Source organism: Zerene cesonia, unplaced genomic scaffold, assembly GCF_012273895.1.
Source record: "Zerene cesonia ecotype Mississippi unplaced genomic scaffold, Zerene_cesonia_1.1 Zces_u008, whole genome shotgun sequence".
Classification (NCBI taxonomy): domain Eukaryota; kingdom Metazoa; phylum Arthropoda; class Insecta; order Lepidoptera; family Pieridae; genus Zerene; species Zerene cesonia.
The window spans coordinates 198,088-214,276 of record NW_024045138.1 but is presented as its reverse complement, the minus strand read 5'-3'; the positions used below and the strand labels follow the sequence as shown (position 1 = coordinate 214,276).

The following is a 16,189-nucleotide window of genomic DNA, read 5'->3' as shown; positions in this document are numbered from 1 at the left end:
GTAATAAATGTTATTTGCAGTTAACAATTTTCTTTTTTCTTTATTACAATATTTATGGCAAGACTAGGTATATTATGCCCACGATATATTTGAATAAATAATTAATTAATAAAAAATAAAAAAAAACCGCTCTCCAAGTGTCAAAATAAGGCCTAAATGGGAACGAATGATAGGCATCAGCTTTCACATGAAAAATAATATCAGAATCAGTAGTAACAAACACAAAAGAATACAGTTGAAGTGAGATCCCCTTTCTAGAAGTCGGTTAACAAATACAGCCAAAATGAGGACTTTCTCCATTTATTTAAGTCGGTTAACAAATATGTAATTGAAGATCCATCTCATTAACTCCTCTGTCCGCAGTTTCGACGTCCGAGGCCGTAGTTTCAATAAAGCGCTTCACTGGAGCGACCCTCTCGCGTTCGGGAAGCGCGCTTACTTCGTCACCATGTCACGTCCATCTTGCCTCACGGTGGACTCCGTGCAGCTGGACGATGAAGGCATATACAGGTGTCGGGTGGACTTCAAGAATTCACCTACACGGAACTTTCAAATACGCCTCAATGTTATTGGTGAGTTAGTTCATATTATCCATACCTTTGATCTACCAGTAAATGCTGAATATTTCCATGGTTCAAATATAATAATAGAAAACGACTAAAATGTGCACGCGATAGCCCCTAAATAGTGTCCCGAGTGGCTAACAACATGGAGTATGCAGCTCGGGCTTGTCTCTCCCGCGTTTTGCCCCCCTGGCTTCGTTGAACGAATGCATGGATTATTAAACCTTTAATACCTGTATATCTAGATGTTTTCTTGCAACATTCTTTTGTTTACAGTACCACCACACCAGTTATTACTGTACGACGAAGCGGGACGAGATTTAGCTGGTGTGGTAGGGCCTTTAGAGGAGGGAGGCAACTTCACACTGCTCTGTGAACTTAGAGGAGGTGAGTGAAGGACATTTTTACATGTGGTAAAGCAAAGGAGCTATTGGAGGCGCCTGGTGGTTAGCGATTAGTTTCGATTTGATTAGTTTCTTAATATGCGTTTGTAAACGAAATTCCAACGGGTGCAGAAGGCCCTTATCCTTTTCCTTACCTTTCCCAGTCCTTTCCTTTGCCCCGCATAGACGTAGGCCTTCTATAATTAGTCTTACGCCTCTGCAAGTGTTTATAGGCGGTCCCACCAGCTCCTTTTCCGGCTAAGGCATAGAAAAGAGAGCATACATTTTTAATAATGTCTTAAACCTAAGTATACAATAACTCTATCGAATTTCTATTACAAATAAAACATCAATTAAACCTAAAATTCCCGATATGGGAAAATACGCTCTAGTGCCATCGAATACAGCCCAAAATTACATAACGATAATATGATACAGATATTGCGAAAAAGATAAATTCCCGAAGAATATGATATCACTCAAACAGACAGGACAAAAGGTACACTTGAAGTTGAAATAGAAGCGGAAATAGGTAAGCAAACTATTAACGTTACAAATGGCACTTCTGTTACAAGCTCAGGTTATTTATCAAACGGGTGCAAGCGATTTTGATCCTTACGATTCGGCAAATAATATGTTTGGGCAAACATTGACGGAAGTCTCAATTTCTATGAAAATTGCTATGGAATGGGATTGATTCGTATTGTATTGTTTGTTGGCTGAGATTTTTAACGTTCTAGAACAATCCATTTGCATTCAATAGGGTGAGGTATAAACTCACATTTTGAAACTAGATCTTTCTTGATAGAATGTTTTGTTTCTAAATGACTTTGTTTTTAACCGACTTCAAAAAAGGTGCATGTGTGTGATATTATCAGAATTGAACACTTTTTGGATATGTTAGTCGATAACAGGCTGTAAACACGCGTGTCAGATTTCATAAGTGTAAACATGTTTGTTCACTCAAAACACAAAAACTGTAAGTCGCATTTAGTTAATTTCTTTTTAATTGTGTAGGGTATGCTTCAACTTACGGAACAGTGAAAGTATCATTAAAATTGTCGTTTTTATGTTTATTAGTAATTACGAAGTAGGATATAATACTGGAATATCATAGAATACTAGCTTCCCGCCCACGCATTCGTACTCAAAGAAAAAAAATAAACAGTCCCGGGGTTTCACCGCATAATTTCCGTTAACGTAGGGTTCCCGGGAAAATAAATATCCTGTGTCGTTTCTCGAGACTACTCTGTGCCAAATTTCACCTATATCGGTTCAGTGGTTTCCGTTTCCTTATCCTTACCTGTCCCAGTCCATTCTTCTTACCAATCATCAATCCTTTCCCTTTCCCTTATCCATTAAAAGCGGGCAGCGCATCCGCAGAGGCACTACTCTACGAATGTTCATGGGCGGTGGTGATCGCTTACCATCAGGCGAACCACCAGCTCAGTTGCCCGCTATGACATAAAAATACCTTATTGAGGATAACGAAGAGATATTTGATTACCATCTTAATGCAAAGTATATTTATAACGTTTTTTAAAGTTTAACGCTTATTGCTTTCATTTGAAGTTTAAAAGATGATAAAAAAACCTAAAAAATAATAAAATACTCAATATCGAACACACGTAACGTAATTTGATTTGAAATTTGAATTATTCGAGCACTGACATCAGTTCGGAAGAAGGAAAAATGTTTGAGAAGTTTGTACAGAATCGTGAGAGCGGGGACGTGAAATATTCTAAAGTTAGAAACCCCGGCATTATGATCTTATGAGATTTAGGATGCAGCAAGGCGCCACACTGAATTATACGATTTTTTAAACGATTATCATAATGTTTTATTCAGGAGTTTTTTTCTATGTAAATAGACAAGTGGTTTGCGCCAGGTTCTCTCGTGGTACGTATGGTACTGTTTTAAGACGTAATGACAATCCCCTCTTCCTTCTTCGCTATGGTAGATATATATATATATGACTGTGTGTGTGTGTGTGTGTGTTTGAGTGTGAGTTAGAAGGCTGGTTCTGGCCAATAGATTTGTGAGAAGGAAGTTTTTAAATAACAAATTGGCTCTACTTCCGTTACACAGCACAGCATTACTTCATGATTTAATAAATTCGAAGAAATGGCATGTATCGTTCAAGATTATCTTAAACAATACATGGCATTCCTCTGTCCTAAAAAGAGCCTTCTCCATACTGGGTAAAAAGGTAACAATCGCAATTAGAAAATCCAGCGATCCGTATAATTAACGAAAAGCAATTACAGATATTTCCGTGAATAAAACAAAAAGCGCTTACGATAATAACTTATTACGTATGTTGCGGGCCGCAAACTGCCGACTTAGGTGTAAAATTTAACGAGACGTCGTAAATAACCATTATAGTACAGGAGCTGGCGATTAATTGCCTAGTTCTTATTTTTGGTGCGAAATTTTTTTGTTATTCATCATTTTAATAGAAATCTGTGGTTCTTGACTTGATTAACATAGTTAATAATAGCATTATGGTTAGAATATGCTGGTTCTCTTAATATATAGATTCAGATGTGTTAAACCTGACCTGAATCAGGCTATAATCTATCATCGGTGGCAAATTTCATCTAAATTCGGTTACTTATTGTGTAATCTGAAAAAACAAACCGAAATCGAGCAAAATAAGTATCTAATGACAACGTGACTAATCACTTTAATATACCAATACTGAATATAATTCTATATCTGAAATTGTCACTTATTTTTAAATATATTTTGATAGTATTTGTCTATGCATGTATAATACTCAATGTGACTGACTGACTGACATAGTGATCTATCAACGCACAGCCCAAACTACTGAACGGATCGGGCTGAAAATTGATATGCAGATAGATGTAATGACGTAGGCATCCGCCAAGAAGGGATTTGAATAAATTCTACCCCCAAGGGGATAAAATAGGGGATTAAAGTTTGTACCATGAAAATTTACTAAGACCGCGCGGGCGCAGTTGCAGGCAACAGCTAGTTGACATACATGTCTGATATTTTTGATAATGTCTAACTTATTGTTAAGATGTCTTTTGTTTATTTCTTGGATATGATATGATATACAAGTCCTCAATAATGTGTGATCATTTATAACTAATATCATTTCATTTGCCGCGTTGCATACTTAATAACACTTGCATAATCGTGTTCCTAATCACATTTGATTAGCGTACAATTAAATTAACTATACTAATATCATAAAGCTGAAGAGTTTGTTTGTTTGAACGCACTAATCTCAGGAACCACTGTTCCGATTTGAAAAATTTTTTCAATGTTAGATGGCCCATTTATTGAGGGAGGCTATAGGCTATATATGAACTACGGTCGAAGCCGGGGCGGACCGCTAGTTAACGATGAAATTAATGAAATTATTTACGTGTAGAAAGGATTATGCAACACACATTTCAATTGAATCAACCAACAGACATTTTGATATTTTAAGTGTTATATATAGAGATATTTTATATTAAATAATGTTTGTTATATATTAGAAACTGTTATTGTTTCTATATAAAATACTTTCGTAAATAGATGTCGCTTTCCCTTTGCATTGTGATTGTTTGGTAGAGATTGCACAATAGCGATAAGAGCGCCTTCTTCACCTCAAATCTTATGTTGTATTTTCAATGTAATTGTTGTGTATGATTATTTTTAATCACGGAGATTTAAAACTAATTTTTACGAAACCATCTCTTTGGCTATGAGTTAAGTTAGTCCAACCAGCGAAATACGCTAAGCCTATTCCTTTTGATGATATCGCGAAGGGAGTTTCGGCTTTTCTTAGATTTTTCTTAACAAAAGGCTTACAGAAATCCCCTTCAAGGTTACGTAATAGCATTATCCTCACCATTGTCCAAAATGTTTGAAAAACAACGATAATTCTTATCTTTGCCACGAGTTTATTTTATTTGAGGGATTTGGAGTTCTTTAACTGCCTCGAAGGACCTTTTACGGCGATCCATATATTTGTTGCAGGCATAATAAAATGCGTTGTTGTTATTTCGTTATGAGCTGTGTATTTTTTTGTAAACATTGCTAATAGTCTTACTTATATTTTTAATCTATACTAATATCTATACTTACTGAAGAGTCTGTTTGCTTATTTGAACACGCTTATCTCAGGATCGACTGGTCTGATTTGAAAATTTCAGTGATAGGTGCTCCATATATTGAGAAACGCTATTGGCTGTTTAAAATGATGTGTGACAGGGATGAATTTTCGGAGTACAGCTGGTTATAATAATATAAAGCTGAACAGTTTGGTTTGTTTGTTTGAACTCGCTTAACTCAGGAACTGCTTGTTGTAATTGTAAAGATATTTTTGAATTTAATTCTAAATTTATAGAAGAAGGCTACAGGCTACATAACATCCTATACAACGTGGCTGAAGCAGAGGGACACAAATCATACTTCCACGTTTATTGTCCCATTTATTTACTTTTTAACTTATAATATTTAAGACCGTTGTAACAATGTTTATATAAATATTTATTTTATTCACCCTTCCTTGTCCATTCCTTCGTTTCTTACCACTTTTATCTATATTATCTTATAAAAAAAGTAAAAGAAAACCTTCAACTATTTTTCTACTAGAAAGTTACGTAAAAAAAAGTTACATAAGCATTTTTTCGATCCCCGCCCTTGTCGGAGCCGGGGCGAGCAACCAGTCAAATCATAATAGTTTTCCTCATAACCTTTTAATACTACCCATCCTGCAAAAATTCTTAAATAAATTACGAATTCAAAATTAAAATATCGCAATAAAGCATGGATGAGATAATATTGCGAGAAGAGTTAATAATGTTGTGAAAATTTGCAGTGTGTATTTGAGCTTAGTTTGGTGAAATATCGGATAAAACTATCTTTTTACTTGAATTAAATGCAACTCTCTAATTCAAATTTCTTTATTAACTGACGGTCGGGAGTCAAGTGATTCGTCATTTCTTTTATCTTAATAAAAATGTTTATTAGAAGCCATTTTTTATTTTATTTTTGAAACTGTTTTGTTCCTTATAATCTATAGATAAAGTAGGAATAAAATAAAAATATAAATGAAAGAACGATAAAAAATACGTTATTTATGGACATATACACATTAAAAAGATACACACGAAGGTTAAATAAATAAATACCATATTATAACAATATAATCAGTGTCATATTACTTGAAGTATCAAAAATTTAAATTACTTAATTAACGAAATTCATCCTAATTAAGACACCTAAATCCATTCCACCTTACGACCTAGTATTGTCATCAAATGCGAAATACAATTTAACACTGCACCGGGCTGAAACTGCTCAACTCATATCGATATAATCTTTGGTAATATCCCAAAAAGTCCGTGGAGAAAATTGGAAAAGTAAAAAAGCGAAGCGTGCCTGATTTCGAAACCTAATATAACGCGTCGAAGCATCCAGCTATGAGTGCCCAAGTTCTAACTGAAACGTGCATACTTCGATACTTCGTTTAATTAACATATTTCAAACTTGAGATGCGATTACGCAATGTGACAAACAGAAGTTGGTAATTCTGCTGTTTTTGACATGCTTTTATAGCTTCTAGCTTCTTTCAAGCATCATCAGTATGTTTGCGTGTAAACTCTTTAAGTCCTTCAGACTCAATTTTGATCTATTTCAAAACCGACAGATTAAGTTCAAATTTTGTATACTTATCATCCTCGATGACAGTATAATAATTTTATTGGTTTATCTTATTATCCTGATTAGGATGGGGACCGATGGTAAATTATTATTTTCATGAATAATGACGATTCAAATGCGATTCTAAATGAATCAATCAAATCTAGTTGAATAGATAGATGTAGTGTTTAAGTTTTGTGTTTGATGATTTTCTTGCTTATACTTTGCAAGTGAGACAATTTAGTTGACTCTATCATTAAAGCGTGTGTTTAAGTTTTAATTATAAACGCAAATTTTTGTACAAAATGGAATGATAGGTAGGCATTCTGGAGTAGTAGGTTCCTTTTGTAGAATACTAGACGAGCTGAACTGAATTAATTTATGTTTTTTCTTTTCGTCGTTAGTTAATTTTTTACTATTCAATATTCCTCGAAAAAACAGAGCCATTTAGATCGGCTAAGCGACCATGCCTTTCTCACACTGGAATTAGTACTGCTTTAAGACGTCACAGTTCCAAGATAATTTACGTAGGAGATATGTTTATTGCAATTTTTTTTCTATATTGAATAGCAAACACCAATTCAAACGAGAAACACATTCCCAGGGCGTCCACAACCGTCCCTATCCTGGCTTATCAACAACAGCCCAGTGGAGGATCACACGATCCTGAAGAACGACGGCAAGGTCATCATCAGCCGGATCAGCATCAACGGCGCGGAGAGGAGCTGGCTGAACAGCACCGTGCGGTGTCAAGCTACGAACACTGCGCTGTTGAGTCCACATGAACGGACTGCGAGGGTCGAAATGAATTGTAAGAAGTTTTCAAAATTATAATCAATAGCATATTTTATTTAGATTTATTTGTACTTGTATTCTGTATGGACAAGTTATGGTTTATAACATAAACTAGCTGCGCCTCGCGGTTTCACCCGCGTCAGTCCGTATCCCGAAGGAATATCGGGATAAAAAGTTACCTTTATGTTATTCCAGTTGTCCAACTATCTACGTACCAAATTTCATGGCAATCGGTTTACTAGTTTTTGCGTGAATGAGAAATAAACACATACACATCCTTACAAACTTTCGCATTTATAATATTAGTAGGATGGTGTATTTTAGACAAGATCTCTATAAGTTTATCACAGGATTCTGCATGTAGCGTATACAGGGTGATTTAGTGATAAACATTTTGCTCTCAAGAAGAGTATGTGCATTTTTAATTTCTATTATAAGAAAGCAAAGAAACTAGTTCAGGCATTGACTAGTGGTAAGATAAATGTACCACCCATGTACATTTGTAACTACGAGTGTGTGCTTAACATAGAACAACGGGACGGGACATAAATTTGTGCATTAATCGAATATCACTCCCCTTTTTCCCTATTTGCGTTGTTGCTGATATTCTGCTCTTTTAATAATAATTTATTTGTTTTTTTTTGTTATTCACAGTACGCCCAACATCAGTGCTGATAGTAGAGAAGCCAGGCGAGCTATCAGCTGACGCAGAAGTGACGTTGGTGTGCGTCACGCACGGCAGTAGACCGCCTGCGCAGGTCACGTGGTTCAGGGAGAACAGAAAATACACTAGAGGAAAGGTTTGTTGAAAGAATAGTACAAATACATATCTACACGAACACAGGTATTATAAGAATTCCTTTTTTCTAATAGATAAAGTAATTAAGTACTATTTAGTTTACATTTTAGATACGGATATGACATGAAATTCTCTCCAATAAGAGAAATTCGCAGGCAATCACGTATGAAGGTTCAAATGTTGAATTATTGTTCCCTAAAACATTGCTCCTAAATTTTCTTTTTTTGCAGCACAGCGAGCAAATAAACGAGACGTCTACTATCAGCAAGCTGACCATGCTGCCGCAGCCAGAGGACGATGGCGTCACGATTAGGTGTCGTGCTGACAACCCAGTGCTGAGGGTGGCTTTGGAGGACTCCTTCAGGATGAGTGTTGTTTGTAAGAATATTTTGTACCTATGGTTAAAAGTCTATTTTTCTTTTCCCGCTTCCTCGGTAACGTAGCAAATGCCTGAATAACAATGGGGTTCTGTTCCCGGTAAAGGCTAACAAATACAATGTCTCAAAATGATAGGACACAGACTCAATTTTGTAGTATATTCAGTAATTGTAGTAATGTAGGCGTGATATTGTTTTAGCGACGTGGAAGAAAACATAACAGTCTGTAAAGAATGACAGAAAGAAAAACAAAACAAATACCTATTTAGCGAAACAGTGTAAAACAAAAAATGAGTTACAGATGTTGTACTCCTAATATAATTCTGAAATAATGAAATGTCTTTATGGAAATTGTGAGTGAGTGTGAGTCTCATAATAGTTGAATTTTAATTTCGTATTCTTCTTCTTTCTATTAATTATCTACCTTTTAAAAGATTTTCATTCATTATTTCAATTATTTGAACCCACTTCACGTTAATACCATAAAATTCGCACTGTCTAAATAAATAAAACGAATCAACATAAAATAAACGTAATGTCCCAAAACAACAATTCCAGTACGTGAGATCTTCGAGATAGAAAAACTAATTTTCCGACTTTTATCTAAATATCCACAATTCTCGGTCGCCCTTATCAAACTAACTGCTCTATCTCTCGACAATGGACTCATTCTCCGTTGCTTAGGGCTCAATTTTGCTGCGACAATTCAAAACTAAATTAGTGAGCACCTAAACTTTAAAGACTTCAGAAATCTTAGCGATCTCGGCATACACAAATAGGATATGAAATAAACACCTCAATTTTGTATGACTCAATTCTGGAAGTTTCGAGAAATTGCAGTGAGCTCGAGTTTTCAACTGTGAGAACTTGGTGCGATTGAGTTTGGACTTTTCGCCTGGTGAAATAGAGTTTACTTTCGCAGATAGACCGGTCGTTAGTATGTCCCTGGGCAGCACGTTAAATCCAAACGACATAAAGGAAGGCGACGACGTGTATTTTGAGTGCAACATCAGGTCGAACCCTAAAGAGCATCGCATCTCATGGTACCATAACGTGAGTGAGTTAAAAATTTAATTTTCTTTTCGTATTTCTAGAAGAGTTTGTGAGACGTATGAAGCTGGAACTGTTTGTATTGATTTTATAGTTCACACGATACCGTACCCGTAAACTTCCGTAAAGAGGTAAACAGTGCTTTAGTCAACTCTAAGAGCCGCTTATCCATTGTATGTTTGTTTTTTAATGACATGGTTTTTTGGGTTAAGTTTTTTTATCCGAGAGAGGGTAGCTGAGATGAACTTTTCTAAAGGTAGCTCTGCAATGCCCGCTTTTAAAAAGTATCGGTAAATAGTTTAAAATTTAAAGTTTTAATTTAAGTATACAGAAAATACAAATATAAATAGAAATAAATCTAGGACATTGTTTCAGTACCGACAAATATAATCGTTTTCTTGATACATTTTTGGTTTGAAATAACAAAATCATTATTTAAAAGTATCACATCATACCTAAAATATGGTATAAATTCCACATCTACTCCACATTGTGTTGCTTTAAAAGATGTCTGTGGAAAACGATTTACATTGAAGTATTCAAATAATCGTTTTGGATAGCCTCTAGCATATCCTAACAGTAAGCAAACAATATGATATGTGGCTCCTCTGAGGATCCTGAGCGTAATGGAATAACAGTTCTAGTACCTGTTAAGCAAGGGCTTGCCTCATAAATCATAACACACTATTGAATAAAGCGTAACGTTCAAATGAGTTATTCTCTTTTCCTTTTCGTATAATATAGTAATGTTTTCATATGAATATGATATTTAATTAGGTGTATTATTGCGACCCTATAGCAACGGTACAGTGATAAGAAACTGAGACTTGCGTCGTAGGTTAAGGGTTCGATAAGACAAACTAGTGCATATTTGTCACACCAATTACTGATACAATCTATTTTATCTACCATACCAACATTATAAAAGTTTATAAGGCTGGATGGATGTATGTTGTTCTTCTTTCACACGAAAACAAATGAATAGATTTCTATGGTACTTGGCTTGACTTGGCTTGAAGTTTACTTAAGTTATGAGTAGCTTAAGTACCATAATAAAACAAAGGCTACAAAAACTACTACTGCCCGTTTGTTAGTCTGCAGATAAAACTCGCGGCACAGCTAGTAATAAAGAAAAAATTCTATAACAAAAATATTAGATTGACTCTGAAGCGTCAATAATATACACAGTTTGATGAGCCATTATTTACTAAATCAAACATAACATAGAACTATCAAATCAGTCAGAACAAACTACATCTTGTGTAGAAATCGTATCTTTCTATAGGATGAGCAAGTCACTCAGAACATGTCATCAGGGGTGTTCATCAGCACCAAGTCGCTGGTGCTGCAACGCGTGACACGACAAGATGGTGGCCTGTACTCGTGCAGAGCAGCCAATCAGATCGGGGAGACCACCAGCCAATCTGTGTACTTGAGAGTGCAGTGTACGTAGACTAGTGTAGTAGTTTCTACTGTTTGTATTTTGTGTCTAAATTGTATGTGATGGGAGTAATGATAGTAGAATATGTAGAGGGTAGAATAAGTCGATGGAAGAATTACATATTAGAAATATACAGAGGATATAAATAAAATATAATTGGTAATTGCAATTTAAAATTCGCTTCATATTTTGTAATTGTTGATTCATGTTCCCTTATGTTTAAAATGCGACTTAAGTAGATCCTTTTTAAGTTGTCTAATATTAGATTAAGAATTAATTCACGAACTCTAAAAAGCACATAAATTTGAGCAAAGCGAAGGACGTGGGTTCATAATTTTCTAATTAATGAGAAATATTAAATAAGGAAAAGTACCAAATTATATAGGTACCAAGTACTAAATACTTCAGCCACTCAAAAGTTTCTAAGTTGACGTTTCTGGTCATTAGCAAATTACTGAATATCCGTGATTTGATAAACAGTCAACTGCGTATTGATTTTAGCTTTGAAAAAAACATTATATGTATATAAGTGATGCTTGTATTTTGTCTTATGTATCTATTTATATATTTTCAACAAATATATTTATATACAATATATTATATATTTTTTATTATTTATTGTGTTTAGCGTTACATTATTGCCTTATTTTTGCGCACCTGCCATTTAAATTTTAATTTTCCATTATTGTTAGGGTTGTTTGTTAGAGATCGCTACCTAGCGATAAGGTCGCCTTGTACTATTTATGTTTGTATCGAAATAGAAATTTTCATTCATTTATTCATAAGAATGCAAAATATATACACCGTATTTCCATCTTCCCTCTAAGTGATAATATAAAATTAATAACAATACAATGCTTTTAGAAGTTAAAAACTTTTTAACGGATTTTAAACGCGATTTATTCATCATATTATTAACCCGACGTTTCGAACACTTTACAGCGAGCGTGGTCACGGGGAGACTGGTTATTAGAATCGAAATTCGACCATCTCGTTTTAACAACAGTCACCTGCATCGCCTTGCACCTATCTCTATAAACCAATCGAAAAATATGCATTCTATTATACTGATTAACAGTTTATATTATATCATCATAGTAAGTGGAGGCAGAATCAAGAATAATATATTGTACTACAGCTGTGTATTGTACTACAACATACGAGTGGGACACCATTAGCATTTCTATTTTCTCTTTCACTTTAACTCTTTTCATGTAAAATCCTCCTTTGCTTTTTCTGTACTAGTTCTAAAACATTAAAATTTGTGTCAAACACGAAACAAAACAAGAAAATTTAAATTGTTATTTGTTAAGTAATGTTCCATAATCACATGGGAATACTTCCAAAATTTCAATGGTTTATTAACCGACTTCAATAAAGGTGGAGGTTATCAATTCGACTCTATTTTGTTGCCTTTCATTCAACTGGGTCAACCGAATTTTCTGATTGTTCTTTCATTTGATATCTAGTGCCTCCAGTGTGATCCCATTTATTCTAGTACTGAAAATTCGAAGGTGGTGAAAAATAATCATTCTTATAACCAGATGCACCGACCTGCGCTCAAACAACGCCAGTGGTGATCGGAGCCCGTCTGGACGAGGCGCTCCGGGTGCGCTGCACGGTCAGCGCTGATCCTGCTGATGTGGCTTTCTACTGGCAATTCAATAACAGCGGTGAAAGCTTTCAAGTATCACCCGCTAGATATGGTAATTGTGGATAAGATTCTCTGGTCTTCTATTCTTAGACTTGTTTAAAATATGTATGTTGTATTTAATTTTATGGGTCAATATTTTGCTATGTCTAAGAATAAAAACGTTTCTGTTTCAAATGTAAATTATTAACACGCTTTTATTAGCTTCACCTGTATGTATGTCTATTGTAAAAATTCGTAAGCGATGGAGGACTATTTTTTATGTCATCTACGGCAATGTACCTGGTGCGTCACTTGATTGTAAACGCTACCACAGCCCATAAACATTTGCATGGATTGCTGACTTTAAATGATATGGGAAAAGTAACAGATTGACGAAGGAGATAAAGGAAAGGACTGGGAATGGTAAGGAAAGGGATACATACATACAAGGGTATCTTAAGCACTCTTCAAGTTTACGTAAACAAAAAAGTAATTTGTTTTGGGATATGTCTGTCCTTATTCCAATTATTAGTTTTTCTTAGAAAAAGTAGACGTTAAACCTACTGTAGTGGAACTGAAAGTTTTTGCTTTTCTTAATTACCTGTCTTTAACGCCTACGCAATATCCTAACCTAGAATAATTACCGAGGAATAAATTGCTTCTTCAATTGTGAGTATAAAAACAATACTAAATAATTGTTTACCTCCATTTCGCGTATTATAAATTGTTTCTAATTAAATAATAAGGGGACAGGGAGAGAAATTATGGCTTGGACCAACTTACATTAGAAAGTTGCTTTATTTTTCTTAAAAAAAAATATTGAACTTTTTGACGTGACAACGTCTTAAATTAGGTTGCGGCTCGGAGTCACTCATGAAAAAGTGTAACGCCCGGTAACGTTACGATGAGTCACCGAACTATGATCGGTCCGCCGCGCGCGCAGCACTAGAGAATTAGGCGCATTGAATCGGCGCGTGCTTGTGTCTCTGTCTCTGTCTTTTTAGTAAACAAAATATATTTTCTATAGTTATAATTTGTGCAATTCTTATTTTCATTCAATTCCTTGTTCCTATTGTGCAATTTAATAATATTCATATAAATAAATATTCTACTGAGAAAAAGACGTTGTCACGTAAAATCTTCGCCCGTAAAACCGACTTTACAGGCAACCATTTTTTTATTTTCTTTCCGGAATCCATAATCTACTACTGATTAAACAGTAGAGACTAAGACAACTAACTCTTAGTGAATTTCTAAACTAAATTGTTATTACTTTGTACATGCATATAATATGATATAATTAAGATAAATCTTGTAATTTGATAAGAAATAAATACATTTTATTATTATATTGCCTGGATATAGAAGCGAAGCGAGCGTGCCGCAATGGCGGCTGTCGATTGGTAGAATACATTAGGGCGTTTCGTACTCAAACTCGATTCAGTTTATTTTAAGTTTTTAACGCGTGTTCCCTAGTTTATTTCCTAGTTTCCCTAGTTGTAACAAAGGCAATTTCAACTAGTGCTAAGCTAGTTAAAACCGCGTTGCAACATAATACGAGTTCTTAATGCGTGTGTTATTTAATGACGATGATGATATAATGTAATTATGCAGTGTCCACTGGCGGCACAGCGAGCGAGTTGCGATACCGCGCAGCGAGCGAACGCGACTACGGCGCGCTGCTGTGTCGCGCGACGAACGCAGTCGGCACGCAGCATAAGCCGTGCGTGTTCCAGATTGTGCCAGCAGGTATGTGGGAAATTGTATTTTGTCATACTTTCTAAATGTATATTATGATGTAACAGATAAATGTGGAGAATGGGTGACTCTCATTGTAAAGCAACAGTAGCTTGTATAGAAGTTCATGAAGTTTGGGGGAAAGATGAAGAAATCTAGTTTCTTGGATAATCTAGTTTATGGTTATATAATATATAAGGTGGCTAAGTATAATAAAAAATTAAAAGGAGTGGGATATTAAAAGGATTGACGACAGGAAAGCAGGGAAGTACAAGGAGGGATATGGTGAAGAAGCATCACTCACCATATGAAACAGCATTTCGCGTACTAGTATTTCACACCAATTTTCTGTAGTGATCTGATACATTCCCGGTGCGAGCTGCAACGTAAGCGCAATACAAAATGGCGTATTTTTGGCGCCAAATTGTATATTCATAAACTCGAACGCGAAAAGTTTAAATCTGTTTGTTTTAGATGTTGTGTTCATTTGGAAATATAAAAACTGGGCCACTGTTTATTTTTGCTTGTAAAGACTCTAAACTAAGCGGTTCTTAAACATAACTAATTAAATTGGCTTTGAAAATAAAACTCTTTTCAAAAACATGAATGCTTTTTAACAGTGCTACAGAGGCCAGTTGCAAAAAAAAAGCGCTTTAATGATAGAACTAAATTATCTCACTCACTGTTACAGAGTGTACGTAATGAAATTACGAATTAATTATTTAATCTTATCGATCCTAATGAGGATGATAGGATAAAGCCATGAGATTATTGTAGTGTCACCGATCCTTGATAAGAATTAAATTTAAATATTATAGTAGACCTTGTGCCTGTCCTAATGTTCATGGGAGATGGTAGCGCTTACAATCAGGCGACCTACCAGCTCCATTGCCGATCATGATAAAAAAAAATGTGTCTGTTGTAAAAGGAACGAAATCAATTCCAAATATAGATGCGTTACATACAATCATATAAACAACCAACCGATATATTTATTTGTAGCCAAATAACGTACCCCATTGGTTACATAGACCACAAATGTAAAGTATGACAAATCCACACATTTCTACATTTCCCGCCTAAATTCATGAAATGTATTCACCACGCGTGCCGAGCGCTAGCATACTCTTGCGGCGCGCCGAGTTATTCCGAAGCGTACCGAAGCGTGCCGAAGCGGGCTGAGCTTTTCAGTTTATAAACGAGTTTATTTGTAACCTCAAATAACTTTGGAATTGCATTATTATTTTTAATGACAAAACTAAACCGGTCAAAATGTCATACTACTTATTTAATAAATGGGACGACCTAGGAAGCAACGGCTTTCGAATAAAAAAAGAATCATCAGAGTCGGTTCACCCGGTCGAAAGTTCTGAGGTAAAAAATTTAAAAAAAGTTCGAAAGATAGCCCATTTATTGAGGAAGGCTATAGGCTATATATGTACCACGGGCGAAGCCGGTCCGCTAGTTAAGGATGTTTTTAAAGCATGATACATAATACAAATATTACAGTACAATCAACTTATCTCTGAAATAAAGGCTGTAGCTAGCAGCATATTAAACAATTGTAATTTTGATAAATAGTATTCAAGCACATAGAGTAGAGGTAAACATTATATCCACCCTGTATCCATTACGTATCAAATTAAAATACATTCCTACGCATAAATCAGAGTAATGAAGCCCATGATTTAATAACAATACGACAAATAACGTGGAAATAAAATTCCCGTAACGGAAACTTTTT

At 35.1% G+C, this 16,189-nt stretch overlaps 1 protein-coding gene across 1 annotated transcript in view; it reads left to right on the top strand.

Annotated features, from left to right (window-relative positions):
* Positions 1–16,189, top strand: part of LOC119839079 (B-cell receptor CD22-like) — a 54,144-nt gene that overhangs the window by 19,912 nt on the left and 18,043 nt on the right. The window contains exons 3-11 of the mRNA XM_038365271.1: positions 364–572; positions 840–950; positions 7,218–7,424; positions 8,063–8,208; positions 8,438–8,585; positions 9,507–9,637; positions 10,920–11,079; positions 12,620–12,781; positions 14,323–14,457. Coding sequence (XP_038221199.1) covers positions 364–572; positions 840–950; positions 7,218–7,424; positions 8,063–8,208; positions 8,438–8,585; positions 9,507–9,637; positions 10,920–11,079; positions 12,620–12,781; positions 14,323–14,457 — 1,409 coding nt within the window. The remainder of the gene's footprint in view (positions 1–363; positions 573–839; positions 951–7,217; positions 7,425–8,062; positions 8,209–8,437; positions 8,586–9,506; positions 9,638–10,919; positions 11,080–12,619; positions 12,782–14,322; positions 14,458–16,189) is intronic.